The sequence below is a fragment of the Sinocyclocheilus rhinocerous genome, unplaced genomic scaffold (assembly GCF_001515625.1).
Source record: "Sinocyclocheilus rhinocerous isolate Xijiao unplaced genomic scaffold, SAMN03320098_v1.1 scaffold1137, whole genome shotgun sequence".
Taxonomy (NCBI): domain Eukaryota; kingdom Metazoa; phylum Chordata; class Actinopteri; order Cypriniformes; family Cyprinidae; genus Sinocyclocheilus; species Sinocyclocheilus rhinocerous.
Window position 1 is genome coordinate 81,023 of NW_015647153.1, and position 25,676 is coordinate 106,698.

Consider the following 25,676-nt stretch of genomic DNA (forward strand, 5'->3'; position numbering starts at 1 on the left):
ACTGTTTTCAACATTGATAATAATCAGAAATGTTTCTTGAGCAGCAAATCAGCATATTAGAATGATTTCTGAAAATCATGCACCACTGAAGACTGGAGTAATGATGCTGAAAATTCAGCTGCGCATCACAGAAATAAATTACATTTTACTATATATTCACATAGAAAATAGTTATTTGAAAGTGTAATAATATTTCACAATATTATTGTTTTTACTGTGTTTTTGATCAAATAAATGCAGCCTTGGTGAGCAAAGACTCATTTATACCGAGTGAGAAAAAATGTAAAATTATAAAGACATTTTTGCTAATTTTTAAAAAAATATTTTATACTTTACCGAAGGCAAAGCAAATTATTTAAAATATATATTTTTATATAATATGTAAAATCCAGACTTTGCATTAAGTATTGTATTGGTGTCTTTTTCTACCCTCTTTAAGGCTAATTCTAGAAATATTTTAAATTCAATTAAAGGGGTCATATGATGCGATTTCAAGTTTTCCTTTCTCTTTGGAGTGTTACAAGCTGATTGTGCATAGATAAGATCCCTGAAGTTGCAAAGACTAAAGTCTCAAAACCAAAGAGATATTCTTTATCAAAGTTAAGACTCTGCCACCTGTTACACCAAATACACAAAATAATGATCTTTAAAAAAGCATCATATGACCCCTTTAACATTTATTTGTAGTGATTTTCACTACAAATATCATTCCCAAGCAGATTTACCAAAAAAATAAATTTTGTAAAAAAAAATTGTGGCTTCTGCATTTGATGCCAAAGCAAGCATTTAAGCCGTTTAAAAGATTTCCGGACCTGCATGTGTTTGCAGTCATAGCCTCTCGCCGGCAGCTGGATGCGCCTGAACGTGATTGGACACTTTAGAGAGATTCTGATGGACGTTTGCTCCACCCCATCATCACCGACAGACACAGCCACACTACTGAAGCTCCTCTTCACTGAGAGACAGAGAATGAAGGCTCATGAATGCAAAACGAATCACAGAGACTGACCAACAGAAGACAGACAGACAGACTGAAGCGATACCTTTAGTGATGCAGTGTTCGGCGGTGAGCAGTCTCTTCCTCAGTAAACCCTGCAGCACCGATCGAACCGACGGCCGGTGAACCAGCAGAAGGACAAACAGGTGCGACTGCAGAGAAAACACATCGCAGACGCTCACGCAACATTCACCAGACGAGCACAACAGGACGTGTGTGTGTGTAACTCACACAGCAGCAGGCCGTCACGGTGATCTGGATGGTGTTTCGGCCCGGCTGACACACGTGTTTCAGGTGCAGGGGTTTGTGGGAAGTCTTGTTGTCGCCGCGCTCGATGCTGAGCGGTGTGGCGTTGACGCTGACCTGCACAGACGCCGGCCAGTTCGTGTACATCTGTCTGTCTTCATGATGATAACACTTGAACTGAAGCTCCAGATCAGACCTGAGACGCAAACACACGCAGATGTGAACAGGAAGCCTTTGTATTTTTATACACGTGTGTGTGTGTGTGTGTGTGTATGTGGGCTGGGAATAAACCACCTGATTCGATATTACAATATTTAGCTGCCAGATTCAATATGTACTGCAATTAAAAAAATTTAAAAAATAAATTCAATTAGCATTTTACACATATTGACTCTCGATGTCCAGGATGTTGATTTCTGTTTAACTGCTTTAAATATTTAATCATAAAAAATGTAATTATAACTATAATTTATACTGTAAAATTATTTACACTGTAATAATTACATTGTAATAATAAAAGCTAAATAAAATATATTTAAACAAAGTATATAAATAAAATAAAAATAAAAATTATAATGAAATAATTTTAAAAATGTATAATAAATTTAAACAATGTGTGTAGTCCAGTATTACGGTTACTGTTTAATTGCATCAATCATTTTATCATCATTTTATACGAATTCATTATAATAAATTACTATAAATTTTATTCTTGTGATAAAATAATAAAACAATTTATAATAAATTAAAACAGTGGTGTACGTTTCAGTATTAATGTTACTTTTTTATTGTATCAATTATTTTATTTTATTTTATTGTATCAATTATTTATCATTTTATTATAATAAATTCTTTAAAATGTTATTATAATAATAAAAGAACAAAGCATTATTAAAAATAATATTATTTATATAATAAATTAAAACAGTGGTGTACAGTCCAGTTTTAAGGTTACTTTATATTGTATCAATCATTTTATCATCATTTCATTAGAAATGATAATTATTTTTTATTTTATCATAATAAAATAATTGTAAAAGTTATAATAAATTAAAACAGTGGTGTGGAATCCAGTGTTAGTTACTTCTGCATCATATCAATCACTTTATCATAATTTTATTAAAATGTAAAAATAGATTTTTCATCATGGTGAAGACTTGAAATTTGTAACAGTAATATAATTTAATTTAAAAAAATGTGAAATTAGCAGTTCCAGTCTGAACGGCTCCAGAACCACACCGTCCCGAACCGGGAACATCAGCCGGAGCTCCTCGTTAGGGTTACCTAGGAAACAAGAGGGAGATTAAGCCTATTTAATGATTCGATATTCTTAAAAGTGATGTCATTAAATATTAATGTTGCATATGTTTTTTTTAATTGTCCAGACTGATGTTAAATGCTCTTCTGAAATAACTCAAAACTTCTTGATTTACTTGAGAAGGTAAAAGAGGTCTTGTTTTCTGAAAAAGTATAAATTTTTGCTTACAACAAGAAAAAATATCTGTCAGTTGGGTTAATATCTTAATTCATTTTGTTTCTCAAGTAAATGCATCTTGATTTAAGAATGTTTAGGTGTTTGTTCTGGAAAACACGGCCAAGATGATGTACAGTGACGGCCGGAAGAGGCTCATACCTGGAGCAGGTGCATTAATGTTGGGCTTGATATCAGGAGGAAACGGGGGCTTCATGTCCTGGTTTGGTGACAGATACGGTGGCATATTACTTCCTGGGGTCACGGGGGGCGTGGGGTCACCCGGCAACGGAGAGTGAGGGTAACTGCCCAGCGGCCGCGGAGGCTACAATCACATCAGATGAAAATGTAAACGTCTGAAACCATGAATATTTCAACTGCTGACTGGACATCAAACTAACATACCGAACTGTAATGAAAGTTTCCCGTGCTGAAGTTACTGCTGGGTTCCTTTAGCAAAGACAGAGAGAAAGACACCTTCAATGAGCTTGCCAGTTGTTTTTGAAATGTAGAAACATGAGACTACCTAAGAATTTGGCTGTATAATATTAAAATATATTTTAATAAAATTGTCAATTTTATTATGAAAATATAAAATATATTAGAATAAATTATTATTGTTTTTATAATTATTATTATTATGAAACAATAAAAATATATAATAGTTTTAAATAGTAGTGTGTAGTCCATTTTTTATTGTAGCAATCATTTTCTCATAATTTTATTGAAATTTAATATAATAAATTATTATTATTAATTATATATATATATAAATATTGGTCTTATAAAGACTAACATAAAATTCATAATAATACATTATTTTATTACTATTAATAAATGTAAAAAATTATACTAAAATTAAAACTTTTTATTGTATCAATCATTTAATCATAATTTTTTTCAGAATTTATTATAATACATTATAATTAATTTTATATAAATATAATAAAATATAATGTTTATATATTTGTATTATAAATTATAACATAATAAAATACATTATAATAATATTTAATAAATTATTAATTATATTATCATAATAAAATTATTTTAAGGAATTATAAGTAATTAAAGTGCAGTATTACAGTTAGTTCTTAATGTATCAATCACTCTAAAAATACATTTTTCATAATGGTGATGATGTAAAAATTGTTTAAAGAATCACACACCCCCCACACCTCTAATAAAACAATCAGTAATCAAATATTGTGTTATTAAAAGAAGGTGTCTGATGTTAGTGGAGGACCTTGCAGAACTGTCCCATGCCGCAGGCCTGGTACTGTCTCTGAGCTGAGGAGAGGTGAGGATACTGACCCTGCTGAGAGCCAAACAGACTGTTTGGTCCGTACTGCGGCCCGTAGCTCCCCTGGAGAAAAACAAACACCTTCAGTCAAATCTCAGACAGATACAAGAACAGCAAAACAGAGATTCTGGTTTATGGGGGTCAGGTGCATCACCACTAAAGATAAAAACACCACAAACAGACACAGATACAGCCGCTCACAGCTCACATGAAACTACCTTTACTATCAAATGTGTCCCTGGAGCACAAAAGCAGTGTTAAGTCGCTGGGGTATATTTGTAGCAATAGCCAACAATACATTGTATGGGTCAAAATTATCCATTTTTCTTTTATGTCAAAAATCATTAGGATATTAAGTAAAGATCATGTTCCATGACGATATTTAGTAACTTTCCTCCCGTAAATATATAAAAACTTAATTTTTGATTAGTAATAATCATTGCTAAGAACTTCATTTGGACAACTTTAATAAAGGTGATTTTCTCAATATTTTGATTGAGAACCATACATCAATGGAAAGCTTATGTATTCAGCTTTCAGATGATGTAGAAATCTCAATTTCAAACAATTGACACTTAAGACTGGTTTTGTGGTCCAGGGTCACATATGCTTATTAACTGGAACTGTATTTTTATTAAGAATAGAGACAAAAGGCATGAATGATGATCGGTATTTTGCATCTTCAACTAAGATAAAATTATAAACACCCAAAATAATTCGATTTTTATGATTTTATATAACCTTACGTCATTTAAATCATGTCCATTAATTGGTACAGAGGCCTAATTTTGCGATATTGCTGGGGTGAAAGATTTTGGAACATTTTTTTGCCATCTAATGGGCCATTTTATCTTGTTTGTTTTATTTTTTAATCAGCATCAAAGGTTATTTAATGTCAAAAAACAGGATACAACATAAAAAACTGGGAAAAAAAGTCAATTTTTAACAAAAATTCTGATACATACTGTGGATGGACTTTTTAATTTAAGTTTTTAAAAAACTTTTTAAAGTTTTTGGCAAAAAGATCAAATTTACGAATAAAAAAATAAAAATAAATAAATAATATTTATATAGTACTTTTCATACATATAATGCAACTCAAAGTGCTTCACGAGCATAAATAAATAAAGGTTTTAACATTTTTGTGAGGTCTACACTAATATGCAAATGTATGCATATTTAAAAAGTATGCCTATATTTTGCATATTTTCAAAGTTTGTATGAGAAAAATCAGTGTACAAACATTCTCTGCGTATTTAAAAAATTGCAAAGTGTAGAGAAAAGTTAAATTAACTGTACATTTGACCAGTGTTGGGTAAGTTACTCTAAAAAAGCAATTCATTACTAACTACAAATCACATCTTCAATGGTGTAATTAGATTACTGTACTAATTACTTTCTCTAAAAAGTATGGCATTACTTATATTACTAATTACTTTCTAAATACATTTTACCATTAGATGTTAAATTTTAATGTTAAATCCACTATTTTATATAGAATTGATCTTTAGTCTATACAGCATTTAATGCAATTACATCAGAAGTAACTGTAATTATATTACACAAAAATTCAGAGTAATCCCTTTTTCAAGGTAACCTAGTAATGCATTCCATCCAATACTGTATTTGAGATGCTGATTTCTCACCTCTCCAGGATACGGTCTCTTCACCCCCTGCACTAGCCGTGGCCCGTAGCCCTGCTGGGGCGTTCTCTGACCCCCGTACGGCCCCATCTGCCCCCGAGGCTGCCCCACGTTCATGGCCCCAGGGTGAGCAGGGGGCCCCCGGGGGCCGGGCTGATTCACAAACGGAGTGCTGTAAGCCTGGTTTGGTCCCATTTGAAAGGAGGAACACATCTAGAATGCAAACAAACAAAATGCTTTGTTCAAACTCATCGTTTCAATTAGAAATTATTATCTATTTAGTGCCACAATTACAGATACTCCCTCACCGGGCCGCATTGGTTCATGTCCTTGTGTTGTGTCTCCTGTAGCGCGGCAACCGTCGCCGTGGCTGTAGCGGTCGCCGTAGCAGCGGCAGCAGCCACAGCAGTGGCGGCGGCGGCAGCAGCTGGTTGGCTGAAGTCAGATGGGGGGCGTGTCTGTGAAGGCAGGCCCATCCCACCGGCATGGTTAGGACCGCCCCCGTAACTGCACAAGAGAGAAAGAGTTTGGATTCACGAAACATTCTGGAAAATAAAATATTGCTATTTTCTTCTCATTTTTAACTTAAGAATAAAGGTAAGAATATTTTGCATACCCAAAACGTCTCTTAAAAATGTTTCTTAAAATTGTTCTAAAGACAAAACTTAAGGGTGTGTTTATTATGATTGTTACATGATCTGCAAGGACCGCAAATCACTGTCTCAGCATCGGATGCTCTGCAGTGAATGGGTGCCGTCAGAATGAGTGATGCAATGCTACATTTCTCCAAATCTGATGAAGAAACAAACTGACCTGCTCCCGAATCCTCCTCCTCCGGGGTAACTGGATTTCCCGTACATCCCCGGCTGCATGTAGGCCTGGTTTGGATTGGCCTTGGAGGAAAACTGCTGGTGTCCGGTAAACTGTCCCGGGTTCATACCTCCATTACCTCCCGTCATAGGGTTCATATGGATGTTTGAGTTTGCCATGGGGCTCCCCAACACCTAACACACACACACACACACACACGTTATGACATGCACTCAAACAGCAGCATGTGCTCTGAACGGTGTTAAACACACTCTCACCTGACTCTGTGATGTATTGGTCACACCCCATACAGTGGTCACCACGGAAACAGAACCCGGCGGCTGATTGGTGTTTTGTTGCCAGGAGACGGAGTCATATTGAAATGATGCATCACTATGGAGATTACAAATGGATGTTAACAGTTAACATGTGCAGCAGTGTGTCAATATGTGTGTGTGTGTGTGTGTGTGAGAGAGAGAGAAACTGACTCATGTGACAGAGCCGGTTTTATGTTGTTGATGTTGGCCTGCATCGGGTTCTTGCTCACAGATGGATCGGGTTGTCTGCTTTTCTGATGACGCAGCAGCAGAAGTCGACCCAGATCCTCACACCACGAGGACAGCAACGCTAAACAAACACAAACACACATTAAATGGGTCATATTTGATATATGGGTCATATCATTTGACGTTTTTCCCTGATGTCCTGGAGCTCTTTTTTATCTTCTCTCAAAAACATGTTTTGAGTTCTGAAAGTTACATGTTTTCACAGCACAATGAACCCCCCCTCCAAAAAAAAAGATCAAAAGATCAAGAGAAAGTTGATTCCTCATGACAAGAGGAATTTTCCATGTTTAAAAATAAATAACTAAATAAATAAATTTATACCATTTAAAATTTTAAATGTATTAACAATGACCACTTTTTAACATTTGCAATGAGTGTTATTTTATTATCATTGCGATACTGTTATAGCTTAATATTTTGAATAGTTTTTTATTTTTGTATTTTCCATTTTCTTTTTTCTTTTAATTTTAGTTAAAGTTTTAGTAATTTTGTTGTTCGTATTTATTAATTTTTGTTTTTTATTTCTATAGATTTTATCAGTTATATTTGATATATGGGTCATATTATTTGCTGTTTTTCCCTGAGGTGCTGGAGCTGATTTTTTTTTCTCTCTAAATCACTCTGATTAACTGGTTATGGGGAGGAAGATTTGAGTTCTGAAAGTTACGTTTTCATAATACAATTGAACCCCCAAAAAGATCAAAAGATCAAGGGAAAGTTGATTTTTCATGACATAAGGAATATACCATGTTTAAAAAAAATTATAATAATTAATTTCTTAATAAATAAATAAATATATACAATTTTTAATTTAAAATGTATTAAAAATTATATATTTTTTAAAAATTATACCATATGTATTAAAACATTTACAACAAGACTGTGTTATTTCAGTATTATTGCGATACTACTATAGCTTATATTAATATTTTGAATTGTTTTTTATTTTTATATTTTCTATTTTTTTTATTTTAGTTCAAGTTTTAGTAATTTGTTGTTTGTTTTTGTCATTTTTATTAGTTTTTTATATGTCTTTAGTTTTTATTGATTTTTATTTCAGTTTTAATTTAATTTATTTTAGTACATCAAGTTAAACTAAATGAGAATGAGAAATGTTGCCTTGCCAACTAGCTGAAATGAAACAAGTGTACGTTTTAAATATTTCATACTATTTTATTTTATTTTATTTTAGATAAAGTTTATTTTATTAAGTAATGAAAATGTTTTTATGGTTTTAGTTTTAGCTGACTATTAATAACCCTGCTGCAAGATCTAAAGCATTTGACCATGTGAACTCTATTTCAAACAAATTTAAAACACTTTTGAGTGTGAAATAACCACTGGATCTGAAATAGTTTGTCAGGTTGGTGGCATCAAATCTTCGAAACAGCTGCTTAGTAGCAATAAACAAGATCTCCACAGCCACAGCGGTATATTTCACTCAGTGTTCAGAATTATATCAGATTTGACAGAAGATGAAATAATAAAGCGGAATTCATTGTTGTACCAGGCAAGTGATTTCCATGCATTTATTGATTTATTAATTTGGTAATAAGTTGGATCATGTATAATCAAGCTCTGCTTTGCATCAGGGTTTAAAGGTATCTGTCTTTTTTTGTTTGCTATACCATCAGACCATACTTTACTCTTTTCTGATGTACTAAGAGCTCTATGATGTGTGATCTATCAGAGCTGAAACAGATACGAGCGGACAGGGACAGATCTGCAGTTTGATTCAGCTTCACTCACTGATGTCTGTGTCATTTTCTATTTGGGAAAAGCCACAGTTTAACTATCAGTTTCTACCCTGAGAGACAACCAGACCAAATTACAGACTGACTGTGTGTGTGTGTGTGTAGATCACCACACTGAATTAGAGTTTATCTTTAATTATGTACAAGTATCAACAGTCAACAGCATGATTAAGTCATTATTAGAGGTGGTTAATGATCTGTGCTGGTAACCACAAGGTTGCAGGTTTAAATCCTGTTAGGCTGAATGAACCACAGAGCTCAATGGAGACTAAAATCTAATTCATTTTCTCCATAGAGATTTCCAAAACAACAAAACAAACATCTGAGCTGCAGCAAAGAGGAAGATTTTCGGTGAAAAGAAAATATGCATGATAATTAGCACAATAAGATTAATCTCAGAACTTCAATTCAGTGATTCATTTGCATCTTCACTTATTCACAAAAGCTTCAAAGTAGCATTTGTCATCCATTCAATTGTTTTTGTTTTACATACAAAAATTCTGACCCATATGGCAAAAAAAAAATGTTTTTCATTCTGGCCGAAATATATTTTAAATACATGCTAAATATATTTTGAAAACACAGAAGCTCAATGAAATATATTTTTGGAATTGAAAATTTATTTAGTTTCAACCTTTATATGCATCTTCACTTATTCACAAAAGCTTCAAAGTAGCATTTGTCATCCATTCAATTGTTTTTGTTTTACATACAAAAATTCTGACCCATATGGCAAAAAAAAAATGTTTTTCATTCTGGCCGAAATATATTTTAAATACATGCTAAATATATTTTGAAAACACAGAAGCTCAATGAAATATATTTTTGGAATTGAAAATTTATTTAGTTTCAACCTTTATATACCAAAATATATTTCAAAATGTATTTCAGGGGCAAGAAAACACTTTTCTGATCTTACGGTAGCCTACAAATGTGGATGGAATAGCCTATATAAAGATTTCATCATGTTATTTTTTTATATGTTGTGTTATTTATTTTTATATTGCAAAGTATGTTCCTTGCTGATTTTTATTCAAATGTGTTATACATTTAGACAACAAATAAAGATTTTCTCCAAATGTGACTTTTGAAGAGCAAAATAAATTTTTTTATGTTTAATGCTTTTAAAATAATAATGCTTTTTAACCATCTCAGATCAAACTCACAAATCTAGATATAATCAATATACTGTATTTATATTTACACATTTGGAAGATGCTTTTATCCAATGAAACTTACATTGCATTCAACTTTATGTATTCCCTGGGAATCAAACCCATGATATTTGTGTTCTGTCAAATGCACACTGTTTCAAATTACATTTTAAATGCTGTGTTGCAAAAACTAAATCATGTAGGACAAGGAATTTCAAAAAAAAAAGTTTTAACTTAAAATATTTTCCTCTGAAATGTATGTTAACTTTTAAATAATTTAACAAGAGAATGTTAAATAATGGTCGATTAATCAGGTCAACAAATAAAATATTCATTTTTTTTACTAAGTATATTTTAATTGTTTTTATTTTAAAAGTATTAATTCATTTTTATGATGATTTAAATAATTATTAGCTTTTCATTAGCACACAAACCCTACAGTAGGAAACACTGCTGCATATATGAGTAAAAATCTCTCCGAGCCGCTGACTGACTGACAGCTTCAGTGAAAACCGAGCCGCTCTCTGTCCGTCTGTCAGGATGATTCTCCGTAACACTTATAGAGTTACAGTAGAAGCATAAGCCTCGTCCTCTAGACAAGCGTTAAACTCTCTAAACGCCTCCACTTACTGCAGCGCTCTGTGTTTTACACTCCATTAAACGAGTGACTTGTGTCGTTCATGCTTGAACTAGTTGTAAACCAGCAGTGGAGTCTGAGCCTGACAAAAGCCTTCTCTCATCTAGCCTGAACCACGATAATGCTGCAAACGCACACACACATGCACAAGATAATGAAAACACTCAGGTCTAGAGCCGGCATGCTGTATTTTAGCCGTTTTTAAGAGAGCTGAGGTAAATGAAGGGTTAATGAGCGTCTCTGTCCGCCGCAGGAGCAGCTGTGAAATTCCTGCTGTCTACTGAAGCGAAAGCAATTAGGAGCGATTGATCCGCAGGGAAACCAACAGAGAGATACAGACCCCAGCACTATATCAGACATAAATTAAAACATCTTTGAAAAGTTAAAGGAGACATATTATGCCCCTTTTCACAATATGTAATATAAGTCTCAGGTGTCCCCAGAATGTGTCTGTGAAGTTTCAGCTCAAAATACTCCACAGATCATTTATTATATCATTTTGAAAATGCCTATTTTGAGTGGAAGCAGAAACACGCTGTTTTTCGGGCCTGTCTCTTTAAATGCTAATGAGCTGCTGCTCCCCGCCCCTTTTAACAGTTAGCATGTTTTGCTCAAACTTTCACCATGGCTTTAGGACTAGTACACCGTTGTTGCTTGCAAAATCAAAATGACGGTGTCATGGGTGTAAACTTACAGATTAAGGGGTGGTAATATTATAATGAGATCCCTTTACCACGTCACCAAGGTAGCGAAATCAGTCGCGCTCGTTTTCTCAGATGCTTGCAGAAAAAGGCTTCCCAAAACAGAGTTACTGGGTTAATCTTTTTCACGTTTCCTTGGTTGGTAGATGCACCGGGGACCTGATTATAGCACTTAAAACCTGGAAAAGTCAGATTTTCATGATATGTCACCTTTAAGTTTTTGTTTGGAGAAAATTCTAAGTTAGAGAAAATATTTTATTATTATTCAATTTTGTTTGTTTTAGTTTATAATGTGTTTTTGTTTGGAGAGCAATGCTTTTTTTACAATTTTTTTGTTAAATAAAATTGTTTTGCATTTTTGGAGCCTATGGTGTGCCAACTTTTGTTTGTTTTTTATTGTTTTCTTTGTCGAGCACACATTTTTTAGCATTTTTTTTGCCGTTGATGTGCATGCTTTGGTTCCGTCTTTGCTTATTTTTAATTTGTTAAATTAAATTTTAATATGATTTATTATTTATGGAATCATGTACAATCAAATGTCGAGTGTAATTTTTAAAGGGTTTATTTTGTGATAATTTAGTGTACATTATCTGCTCATTTCATGACAACTTACCAGATAATGTACAGAGTATATGTATTTATTCATTTATATACATTTTAATAATACTTATAATTAACAGTTGTTTTGGGTTATATTCAAAATTCACAATGATTTTATTGTGAAAAAAATTAAGCAACATGAATTTCACAGTTACTTTCATGCGCTTTTTATTAAGTCATTACGTTTGGAGTAGTTTTGCAATTAGACTTGCATTATAGTTCAATTCACTTCCGTAAATCAGTTCAAACTGTTTGCTTCAAAGAATCGATTCAAAACTCTGATTTAAACATTAAATCTCAGATATGTGCATGAAATGCATGGCATTTCTCATATATGAATTACGATATTCATATTTTACCTTATAGATTTAACATTTTGAATTAATTAGCTGAAGTGACCCACAAATTGTTGGATACCTGTTTCTATCAACACAACGAGATAAAGTCCTCATTAAATATTTCAAAACAACTCCAAACACAAAACTAGATGTTGAATTATAGATGATTATTATAGATGCTTAATTATAATCAACAATTCTGTCTACACTTAAGCGCCCATGAAGAACCACAATGTGATGCAAAATCAGTTGTCGAATACCTTAGTATATCATACATAGGCATATCATACAAATTTATTTTCTCAGAACTTATTTACAAACATAATATGTATGAATTAATTACACTGATTTTTATTCATTATATATGAAGTGTTACACCAAAGCTCTTGATGGCATAGGGTTATTATAGTTAACTAAAGCTAAAAATTAAATTGAAACAATAAAAATAAATAAATAAATAAATAAAAATGTGTGACTTGAAATGAAAACAAAATTATCTGAATTAAATAAAATATATATAAAAACATATATATAAAACAATATTTCACCTACTTTCAGCAAGTTGTTTAATTATTTTAATTTAGTTAAAATAAAATAAAATAAAAGTTAAAATGTAATTTATTTTTTAAATAAAAAAATAATAAATATATTAAATATATAGTAATTTTGTTGTGTTTTTGTCATTTTTAGTTAGTTTGTATATTTGTCAAGTAGTTTTTATTCATTTTTATTAAAATTTTAGTTTTAGTTATTTTAGTGTTTCAAGTTAAACTAAATGAAATTGAGAAATGTTTCCTTGGCAACAAAGGTCTTTTAATTTCTTATTTCAGTTAATGCTTATTTTATTTCAAATAACGAAGATGTTTTATTTTTAGTTTCGGTTTTAGTGAACTATAATAACCCTGGATCATTGACAAAGAATTAGTGTAAATATATGAGTATGAATATTCTGATTTGTTGACGGTCTGTTGTTGTCATAGCCGATGACGATGGACAGCCTGTCTCTGGAGCAGCAGTTGTCTCAGTACTCACTGCTGAGTTTACTGAACGACCTGCAGAAACAGCCACACAGCCTCCCTCAGAACATTCGTCTCATACGCCTCCCGCCTCTCACCGTAAGCTCCACCCCCAACACCACCAGCCAATCACAGACAGCCACAAGCGGAACTGCCAGCTCGGTATGTTTTTCTTCTGCTGTACACAGTTTGCTTTAGGTTGATAGGGTTCATTCAGATATGTATCTCTTTCTCCCAACAGTACCGCAGTCAGACCGGCTCTTCAGCCAATCAGTCACCCTCATCTCCAGTGTCCAATCAGGGCTTCTCACCCGGCGGCTCACCACAAGTAAGCATAACACTTCTATGGTTCCATTCTTCATTTGATGATTTTTTGTAATTTATTGGCATCTCGGTGTGTACTTCTCTCTGCATTGCCGCCTATTTCAGTACACTCACTTTGTAGTCTTTCATACACTACCGGACAAATGTTTGGAAAAAAAGATTTTCTCTTATGCTCACCAAGACTTTAATTGATTAAAAAAAGAACTGATATCTGCTTAAAAATATGTAAAATTTTTGTGATGCAAAGCATCATTACTCCAATCCTCAGTGTCACATGATCTTCAGAAATTATTCTAATTTGCTGATTTGCTGCTCAAGAAACATATCTTATTATTTTCTTTGCTGAAATATATTTCTAAAATTTTTGTGGAAATCATGATAAAGGATTGTTTGATGAATACAAAGTTAAAAAGAACAGCATTAATTTTAAATAGACATCATTTTAACAATATAAATGATTTATTTTGATCAATTAAATGTGTCCTTGCTGAATAAAAGTATTAAATAAAAAAAATAAAAATGAATAAAAACTGTATAGACAAATATAAAAAACTAACTAAAAATGACAAAAACAACAAAATTACTAAAACTTTCATTCTTTCATTTCTATTTGGTAATGTTACTTTTTAAAAACAATTTAGTTAAAATAAAAATAAAAATAAAAAAATAATTTAAAAAAATTAAAATTAAAAAAATTAAAATTAAAACTGATTTAAACTATTAATAAAAACCATAAGAGTATCTCAATGATGTTAAAATAACACTGATAAAGACTGTCTTAAATGACACTTTAATGATGGAAGTTAAAACATGTTCTCAAAACTACAAGACTCAAAAACAGACTATAATGTGCTGTGCTTCTTTGTGGGAACTGATGTAGTAAACTAGTTAGTTATGTCATCGTTCTGCTTAGTTTCTCCCAGTTGAGCAGCAGGTCCAAAAGCACCATTTCAGCTCATATGGACTCTAATGTCACGCTTTGCAGTTAAATAAGTCTCAAAAAGGGTGTCGAGGCAATCGTAGAGGACGGTGGGGTCTCACCTGCTGATTTGAGGGTGAATTTGTCCCTGTTTGCAGCACAAACGGCCAGCAGCCGATACCCCAGATCCATGTCAAAACCCTGCTGACCTGCGACATGACTCACCACCTGACACAGACACACAAATAATATTCAAACACCACTGAAATCTCAGCATTCATGCATGCATGCACGCTTTGTCATAGTTAAATTTCACTGGGCGGTTGTGGTTTTGGGGTTTCTGGGAATAAAATCTCTGCAAACCCTCGTCAGGTCGGCCCACGTTAAACAGCACCACACCCTGAGGCCTGAAGCACAGACGTTCATATCTGCGTCTTAATTACAGTTTAACACACATCATGTGTGTCTAAAGCGCCTAATTAAACATCTGAGCGAGGTTTGGTTTAGCCCTCATTCCACATTCTCCTTAAATGCAGCTCAGGTCTGCACGCGAGAGCAAGGAGATTCTGCTCTTTCTCTGCTGTAGAAACGTAAAATATAACTGAACTGAACAGAATAAATTAAAGCAGAAAAGTAGAATTAAACAGATTACAATATAACAGAGCAGAACCATTTAAAAAAAAAAATTAATAGAAAAAAATTGTAGCACAAACAGATTCAATTACAATAAAAGAGAGCAGAATAAAATTAAATGAATAGAATCAATGTGATGCAGAACAGAATGAGATAAAATACAATAAATTAAAGCACAATAGAACAGAAGAGTAGAATGAAATAAAAATAACAAATTTGAGCAGAACAGAACAGAAGAGAATAAAATGGTATAGATTAAAGCACAATATGAATAGAATAAATTAGAGCAGAATAGAACAGAATCAATACAAGCACAATGGAATAGAAGAGTACGATAGAAATGATTTCAATAAAACAGAGCTGAACAGAACAGAATTAAAAAAAATAATACACTGAAGCAGAATAAAAGAAAACATTTTTTATAGATTAAAGCACAATAGAACAGAATAAAAAAACAAATAAAAAAATAATAAAATGAATTAAATTTTAATATAGTATAATAAACCTGTAAAAATATAATATAATATAATATAATATAATATAAATAATATCATATATGTGAGTGGAAACAGATGGCAATATTTACACAAGGTAATTATTTGAGTCGGTACGGCTGATTGTTCACATTACTAACAGCAGATGAATGCTGACTGCTGATTGGTTAAGTGACTGAAACGGATTGATTTGACCTCACCGTTAGGCATCCCATCAGGCTTTGCTCAAAGGGCCGCTGAAACGCTCGTGGATCTCCACACCAGTCCAACAGCTCCGTCGCCGCCGTCTGGAAGTTTGCTGGATTTTGCAGGTGCTGAGAAAAGAAAATCACACGCAAACATAAACATAAAGTTCATATGATGAACCACTTCATTTATACTCTCATGATGTATTTAGTTTATGTGAGTTTATGGATTTGGGGTTTGAATGTGTGAAAGGCCCTAATGAAAAGGCCCTAATCTACAATCAGTCTAATAGTTGTGTGAAGTGTTCAGGTGTCCTGTAGGGGGCGTCACAGCTTATAAATCCATTAAAACACTCAGAAGACAGTGGCAACATTATTTAACTGGCGACTGGTTGTCTGGGGTCTGTAGAGATGTTTCTCTCACCTGTTTGATGCAGTGGAGGCGGTCGTTGGTTTGCTGGATGTGTCTGTCCATAGACGGGAGAGAATTCATCCTGCAGGACCGTCTCTGACCCTATCGCCCGGCCATCCAACACTCAGACCCTATAAAACACACAGCATTTAGACACACTGCCAGATTCAGTGATCAGATGCACCATTTTCACCTGCTGGACCATAAAACAGAAATTGCTTAGACACACAGAAATCAGAAGATCACAGAGACACTTTTCATGCCAGACAGGAAGAAAGCACCTAGCAACCAACTAGATCAGCCTAAGCAACCACCACAATTTCTTGAAATATTTGTATAAAAAATAGTGATGCACTGAAATTATTTTTTACTGAAACACCGAAACCAAAACAAAAGATTTCATTTAGACAAAAACCCAAATTGAAAACAAATATTTTTTAATAATCAATTAATTCATTAAATGTATTTACTAATCAACACTCAAATAAAAACTGAGTGGTATACAAACATTTAAATTGCATATAACAACATTTAAACGGTGGCTGTAATAAAAACTTGTTTACATGACAGATTTATTCACACATACATTAAACAATGAAGACAACAGGTCAAGTAAAATCAGTAATTATAGTTAACTAAAATTACAGCCATAAAAATTGTTACTTGAAATAAACGTTAACGGAACGGTATATATATATATATATATAAACCTTACTTATTTAATTTTATTTTTTATTATTATTCTAATTTCAATTTCATTTAACTTGAAGTAATAACATAACTAAAATTAAATAAATAAAAACTATATAGACATTCAAAAAAATCTGAAAATTATAAAAATGACAAAAACACACAACAGCATTACTAAAATTAAAGTGAAATTAAAAAAAAATCTAATTCAAAATATCAACAATAACTATAATAGTGTATCAATCTTTAAAATAAACTTGTAAAAATATAATAAATATGTAACATATTAATAATAGTATTTAGCAAAATGTTCCTCTCTAGAGATGTAATTTCTCCTGTTGTACTTTAGTTTGCATGTTATCTTAATATAAATAAAGAAGTACATAAATGCATAAATAAATGTGTGTTTGTTTGAGCAGGAAGCATTTCTGCTGTAAAATAATGAAATCAGGTCAGAATATGAGAGCCAATTCCATAATCACATGATATTACAGCATGGCGTCCCGTTTACATCATCCGTCTCAGACGCTGAGTGATATTTATAGTGTAAATGAACAGTATATGTGCCACTGCAGACAGCCAGACTGGAGCATCCCAGAATGCACCAGCAGGAGTTTGGCAAACATGCGGGATCAGACTGCGGGCTGCAGCGGCTGGAACACTTGCGTAACTTACAGACGATGTGCTCGACAGGCCACATCACACACACACACACACACAAAACATCCCTGGAATAGACTAAAGGATGATGGGAAACATGTCGAGAAGCAGAGGGAGTGTTTCCTGCTGTTTAGCGAACGTCAGTAACTCTCCACAATCACACGACTCTCGTTAGTTTGTATTACATCACTGAGTAACAAGACGACACGTCAGACGAGACGCACACTAAAGCTCCAGACGTCTGAGTGACACACACATGCTGGATTAAAGGTCACATATTATACACCTTTCTGGAGTTTTATTTTAGGTTTTGATGTCCTTAAGAATATATATTTGCGGTATAAGTACCAAAAACCATCTAAATATATTTTTACAGCTCCTTTCTCAGGAGCTCTGCTTTGAACAGGTCGATTTTGGCCTGTCTAATTAATATTCATGAGCCTCTCTTCTGATTGGCCTGTTGATTATCATATTCATACACCATCACACTGAACGATTACCATACTCATACACCATCATACTGGATGATTATTATATTCATTCATACACCATCACACTGGATGATTATTATATTCATACACCATCACACTGGACGATTACCATACTGAATAATTATTATATTCATACACCATCGCACTGGATGATTATCATATTCATACACCATCACACTGGATGATTATCATATTCATACATCATCACCATACTGGACTATTACCATATTCATACACCATCACATTGGACGATTATCATATTCATATACCATCACACTGGATGATTATCATATTCATACATCATCACCATACTGGACTATTACCATATTCATACACCATCACATTGGACGATTATCATATTCATATACCATCACACTGGATGATTATCATATTCATACATCATCACCATACTGGACTATTACCATATTCATACACCATCACATTGGACGATTATCATATTCATATACCATCACACTGGATGATTATCATATTCATACATCATCACCATACTGGACTATTACCATATTCATACACCATCACATTGGACGATTATCATATTCATATACCATCACACTGGATGATTATCATATTCATACATCATCACCATACTGGACTATTACCATATTCATACACCATCACATTGGACGATTATCATATTCATATACCATCACACTGGATGATTATCATATTCATACATCATCACCATACTGGACTATTACCATATTCATACACCATCACATTGGACGATTATCATATTCATATACCATCACACTGGATGATTATCATATTCATACATCATCACCATACTGGACTATTACCATATTCATACACCATCACATTGGACGATTATCATATTCATATACCATCACACTGGATGATTATCATATTCATACATCATCACCATACTGGACTATTACCATATTCATACACCATCACATTGGACGATTATCATATTCATATACCATCACACTGGATGATTATCATATTCATACATCATCACCATACTGGACTATTACCATATTCATACACCATCACATTGGACGATTATCATATTCATATACCATCACACTGGATGATTATCATATTCATACATCATCACCATACTGGACTATTACCATATTCATACACCATCACATTGGACGATTATCATATTCATATACCATCACACTGGATGATTATCATATTCATACATCATCACCATACTGGACTATTACCATATTCATACACCATCACATTGGACGATTATCATATTCATATACCATCACACTGGATGATTATCATATTCATACATCATCACCATACTGGACTATTACCATATTCATACACCATCACATTGGACGATTATCATATTCATATACCATCACACTGGATGATTATCATATTCATACATCATCACCATACTGGACTATTACCATATTCATACACCATCACATTGGACGATTATCATATTCATATACCATCACACTGGATGATTATCATATTCATACATCATCACCATACTGGACTATTACCATATTCATACACCATCACATTGGACGATTATCATATTCATATACCATCACACTGGATGATTATCATATTCATACATCATCACCATACTGGACTATTACCATATTCATACACCATCACATTGGACGATTATCATATTCATATACCATCACACTGGATGATTATCATATTCATACATCATCACCATACTGGACTATTACCATATTCATACACCATCACATTGGACGATTATCATATTCATATACCATCACACTGGATGATTATCATATTCATACATCATCACCATACTGGACTATTACCATATTCATACACCATCACATTGGACGATTATCATATTCATATACCATCACACTGGATGATTATCATATTCATACATCATCACCATACTGGACTATTACCATATTCATACACCATCACATTGGACGATTATCATATTCATATACCATCACACTGGATGATTATCATATTCATACATCATCACCATACTGGACTATTACCATATTCATACACCATCACATTGGACGATTATCATATTCATATACCATCACACTGGATGATTATCATATTCATACATCATCACCATACTGGACTATTACCATATTCATACACCATCACATTGGACGATTATCATATTCATATACCATCACACTGGATGATTATCATATTCATACATCATCACCATACTGGACTATTACCATATTCATACACCATCACATTGGACGATTATCATATTCATATACCATCACACTGGATGATTATCATATTCATACATCATCACCATACTGGACTATTACCATATTCATACACCATCACATTGGACGATTATCATATTCATATACCATCACACTGGATGATTATCATATTCATACATCATCACCATACTGGACTATTACCATATTCATACACCATCACATTGGACGATTATCATATTCATATACCATCACACTGGATGATTATCATATTCATACATCATCACCATACTGGACTATTACCATATTCATACACCATCACATTGGACGATTATCATATTCATATACCATCACACTGGATGATTATCATATTCATACATCATCACCATACTGGACTATTACCATATTCATACACCATCACATTGGACGATTATCATATTCATATACCATCACACTGGATGATTATCATATTCATACATCATCACCATACTGGACTATTACCATATTCATACACCATCACATTGGACGATTATCATATTCATATACCATCACACTGGATGATTATCATATTCATACATCATCACCATACTGGACTATTACCATATTCATACACCATCACATTGGACGATTATCATATTCATATACCATCACACTGGATGATTATCATATTCATACATCATCACCATACTGGACTATTACCATATTCATACACCATCACATTGGACGATTATCATATTCATATACCATCACACTGGATGATTATCATATTCATACATCATCACCATACTGGACTATTACCATATTCATACACCATCACATTGGACGATTATCATATTCATATACCATCACACTGGATGATTATCATATTCATACATCATCACCATACTGGACTATTACCATATTCATACACCATCACATTGGACGATTATCATATTCATATACCATCACACTGGATGATTATCATATTCATACATCATCACCATACTGGACAATTACCATATTCATACACCATCACACTGGCGATTTATGTGATAAATACTTAATGATTTCCATATTCATATACCATGGGAAGGTACCCATATCTAATAAACTATGGCATTACCAAGGTTGTCCCGTCCTGTTCACTCACGTTTTTGTGAGGCTGAATGTGTCTGTGAATCACACTACCGTCGCAGCAGTGTTTAGTAAGTGTGCTTTGAAATACTCATTCAGTAGTGTGTCTGAAAGCACTCATAACTGAACGTTGTCCTCTGTGACACTGATTCAGATCAGCCTCAGGAAATGAGGCCTTTCCTGTCAGAGGAAGAGAGAGAGTTTTACAGGCTCAGACAGGAACTGGTGCACAGGGAGGAACACGGACATCTGAACCCTCAACTGCTGTGTGTTCGGCTGCTGGCTGCACAGGAAGACCATGACATTAACACGGCCCGCTCATCTTCACATCGACTAATGTTTTTGTGGTTTAACTTTTTTGGGAACTTAACAGAGAAAACCATCTTTAAGATCATATTTCAGATCTTTTATTCTCTCTCTCCTGCGGTTGGATGTGATGATGTCATGACAATGCAAATAATTCGGCGGACGAGATAAAAATGCATCGCTTATTAGGTCTATATTCTGACATAATTCCAAGGTTTCTGCAGGTTTTATGAAGGTCAGTTTAAGGCTTTTTAAGACCAAATAAAGGAAATGTAAGGAATAAATGGAATTGAACACAATACGTCAATATGGTCTCTAAATGTAAATGTCTTGTAAAGTCTGAAAATACAACTTCCAATAAATCTCCATTACTTTTTAATTCAGATTACAAAAAATAGCTCTGCTTCCAACCACTAGAATATAGAAATAACGTTTACTGTGCCTTCTGATGCTCTTCTTTAGTATTTTTGTCTTGTTTTCCAGTGCAAATATCTTAAGATCACTTACTTGAGAAGCAAAATGACATAAGATAAGAAGTCTTGTTTTCATAGTGATAGTCATAGTGAGCTTATGATGAAAACCTGAAAAGATATCAGTCAATGTGCTCAGAAAAATCAACTAAATTCAAAAGGAAATCCAGTTTGACAGATATTTGTTCTTGTTTTTAGCATAAACTGACTTCATTTTGTTTAATTTCTCAGAAAACAAGACTTCATATGTTCATTTTGCATCACAACTAATGTATCTTGATTCAAGGATGTTTAGATATTTGTATTGGAAAATAAGTCAAAAATACTGAGGAAGATATATATTTATTTATTTATTTATTTTTTTTTTGCAGTGCATGCAACATTTAATGCCATGACTTTGGGAATTTAAGACCTTCTGCTTTGATTTAAGAGCTTTAGGCCTTAATTTGTGGAAAGGCAAATGAATTATTACTTTGAAGACCCGCAGAAAGCCTGTATTTCAGAGTGAAACAGGATATTCAACAAATGTAGGTCAGCAATTTATTTTCTCCATGGAAAAATGTCAAAACAAGAGAGCTGAAAATGGAAAGTTGAACAAATTACTACAGTTAGATTTTTTTCTTTACAAGACCAGGAATAGTTCATTCTGATTTCATGCTGACGTTAATATAAACAACTTCATAACTCAGAGATAAAGACGGTTGTCACTGCTGCTCACAATAGTCAGTGTTCACATGCTCAACAATACGGCTCTGTTCTGAGCGCCTCGTTCACACACACAGTCTATTATACCAGCTAATATACATCACCAGAGTCATGTGTCAACACACAAACAAACACACACATCCATGTGTTGCAATATATGTGCATGACTCAGTTGCATTTGATGTTTATAGATTTTCCGGATTTTTTACATTGTTTTAAAACTAAAAACTACAGCTGATAGATGGTTTTACATTGTTTAGTAATACTTCATGTCATTTTCTGAAGTGGGTGTTTCTATGCTAGTTAGTCTCAAATCACTCAGGTGTACAACCAGACTTTGTTAACAAATGAGTCTGTTTATGCAACAACGAGTTTTACGTTTGCACCATCGGGAAGTATTTGGAACAAACATGTTCTGACTTCTATTCGGCTAAAACAAAGGTGCGTTTATACCCACAACACTCCTCTGATTCTCCTCTGAGTGTTTTCTCATGCAGACTTTGAGAACTAAATGCCTTCTCTGAGAAAACATAATTTTTAGGGCGATCTAACCCAAGACGGCTGAATTTCTACCTGCGTATATATTTCATATCCATTTAGTTATTTATCTGGCAAGCAGTCATGAAACTGTCTTTTGCAGATTGTCTTGATCACAAAATAAACCTTTTCAGGGCGAAACTCCTGATTGTACATGATTCCGTAAATAATATTTAAATCTAAATATGTAAACTAATATATTTAAATATGTATATATTTATAGTTACTTAATTACATTAAAATTATTTAGACTTAAAAAGTATATAATTACATTTTAAATGTAAATATAAATATAAATATTTATATATATATATAAATAAATATATTAAACTATTAAATCTCTGCTAAATGCATAAATGTTTAATATATTTATTTATATTTAAATGTTAATATGTATTTATAATATGAATTTATACACACACATATATAAACATTTAAAAATATAAATATATATAAATATAAAGTAAAAATTTGTTTGTCCTATTTATCTATCTATACCTAATTAGTAAAATATTTATTTATTCATTCATTTATTTAATCGGACCCAAGACGGCTGAATTTTTACCTGCGTATGTTCTGCGTCCACAGGACCGAACAGGAAGATGCTACGAAACCATCAGTTGCTCATCTGACCTGAAAGAAAACACAAGTAATTAGTTCCAGCCGCAATGCAAACAAATGTCATTTTCAAAACTCATACTTAAAAACACATGATTCTTTGACCATGTTTCAGAGTAGCTACATATTCTGTAGTATACATATCTATATACAGTAATACTTTTTATACACACATATATATTTACACTGGCTACATGCACTTTATTTAGACGCTATTTGCTTAGATGTGTCTGTATTCCATTGGCTTTGTATTGTACTCTGTAAAATGACAGTAAAGTTGAATCAAGTTTTGAATTCAGTGAAATGAAATTTGAATTCAGTGCATATTCATGCTATATTACGGGGTTGACTTCTCCATAAAGAAAACATGTAATGATGTAAATTGAATATGGTCCAAATGACGCATCTGAGTCGGGAGCCTAAGTAGGCAGCACACTAGGTTTCATAACAAAAGCAAAATCATCATTATGAAACATTACAGTAAGCGATTTATTAATCTGAACAGTGAGCCATTAACGGACAGAGAAAAGAAGCAGATGGAGCAGATCAGTTCTTACACGTCCATCAGACGAAAATCAGGGCTGAATTCATCTGGGCGAGAGTGATTTTCCAGCAGGAGACGCTGGATGTGAGCCGTTGTCTGGCTGTTATTTTGCGTGTGCGGCAGCGTTTAAGGACAGCCGTTCTCTGTGGTCGGACCCTCTGCTCACCCTCACACATCACTGCTGATTTATTCAGATCCCTCACTCTGAGTCTCTGACTAACGCTCGGATGTGAGCCACATCTCAGACTGCAACAACCCGTCGTGAAATAAATGTGCAGTCATTATGAGAAATTATCAGAAACCTTTTCAGGGTGATGCACGACTCTTGATTGTACATGATTTCGTAAAAAATAATATATATTTTTAATTTTATATATGTAAATATGAATATTTATATTTTATATTTAAATATATCTACATGATGATGATAATAATATATATGTATTATATAAACTGTTTATTTCTATTTATTTATCTATCTATAACATAATTACTGTAATTATATATAGAATATAAATATATATATATACCAAAATACACACAACTCTAGAGACAAACCGCAGTGCAAAACATCATAACATCACTTTTAGTCTGGAAGGACAAATGACTTCATTGGAAGCTTGTTGTGTCACTGCTGGTTACACGGCGTAACGGGCATCCCGTATGAAAGAGCTGCCGAAGCGTTTCTGTTCCTACAGGGAGAGAGTTTGTATCTGGGAATGTCACAGCTTACAGCTCTGAATTTACAACACCTCCTCTAGCTATCATTCCCACATCTATCCCTCCCAACAGACCTAAAGAGAGCCGCGCGCGTGTGTGTGTGTGTGTGTGTGGAGGTGATGCATTAGAGCGTAATGGGAAGGTAAAGTCTCTCTCTTTCTCTCTCTGATTCCAGATCTCTCTGATACCTCCAGCCATTCATCACACACTCCTCTGAGCCTGAAGCAAGAAAGAGGGAGGGGAAAAAAATCAGTGCAGTCAGAACTGCAAACAGGCCATAAAAACACAGAGAGGAAGGTACGAGCTACAGTGCAATTGATTTCTTTAAGTAGAATAACACCTTAAACACACACACACACACACACACTAACACACACACACACACACACACACACACACACACACACAATGGGGGCAGAAC

General features: G+C 33.4%; 1 protein-coding gene across 1 annotated transcript in view; it reads right to left on the reverse strand.

The window, feature by feature from the left end:
- The window catches only part of LOC107709012 (zinc finger MIZ domain-containing protein 1-like), a 39,940-nt gene that overhangs the window by 6,564 nt on the left and 7,700 nt on the right, over positions 1–25,676 (reverse strand). Inside the window, exons 2-16 of the mRNA XM_016513408.1 lie at positions 16,216–16,334; positions 15,807–15,920; positions 14,602–14,707; positions 6,959–7,097; positions 6,749–6,863; positions 6,474–6,664; positions 5,969–6,167; positions 5,664–5,873; positions 3,961–4,080; positions 3,120–3,164; positions 2,877–3,039; positions 2,415–2,527; positions 1,229–1,561; positions 1,044–1,149; positions 813–955 (exon numbers count right to left, since the gene is read on the reverse strand). Of these exons, the coding sequence (XP_016368894.1) occupies positions 813–955; positions 1,044–1,149; positions 1,229–1,561; positions 2,415–2,527; positions 2,877–3,039; positions 3,120–3,164; positions 3,961–4,080; positions 5,664–5,873; positions 5,969–6,167; positions 6,474–6,664; positions 6,749–6,863; positions 6,959–7,097; positions 14,602–14,707; positions 15,807–15,920; positions 16,216–16,284 (2,166 nt within the window). The 5' untranslated portion in view covers positions 16,285–16,334. The remainder of the gene's footprint in view (positions 1–812; positions 956–1,043; positions 1,150–1,228; positions 1,562–2,414; positions 2,528–2,876; positions 3,040–3,119; positions 3,165–3,960; positions 4,081–5,663; positions 5,874–5,968; positions 6,168–6,473; positions 6,665–6,748; positions 6,864–6,958; positions 7,098–14,601; positions 14,708–15,806; positions 15,921–16,215; positions 16,335–25,676) is intronic.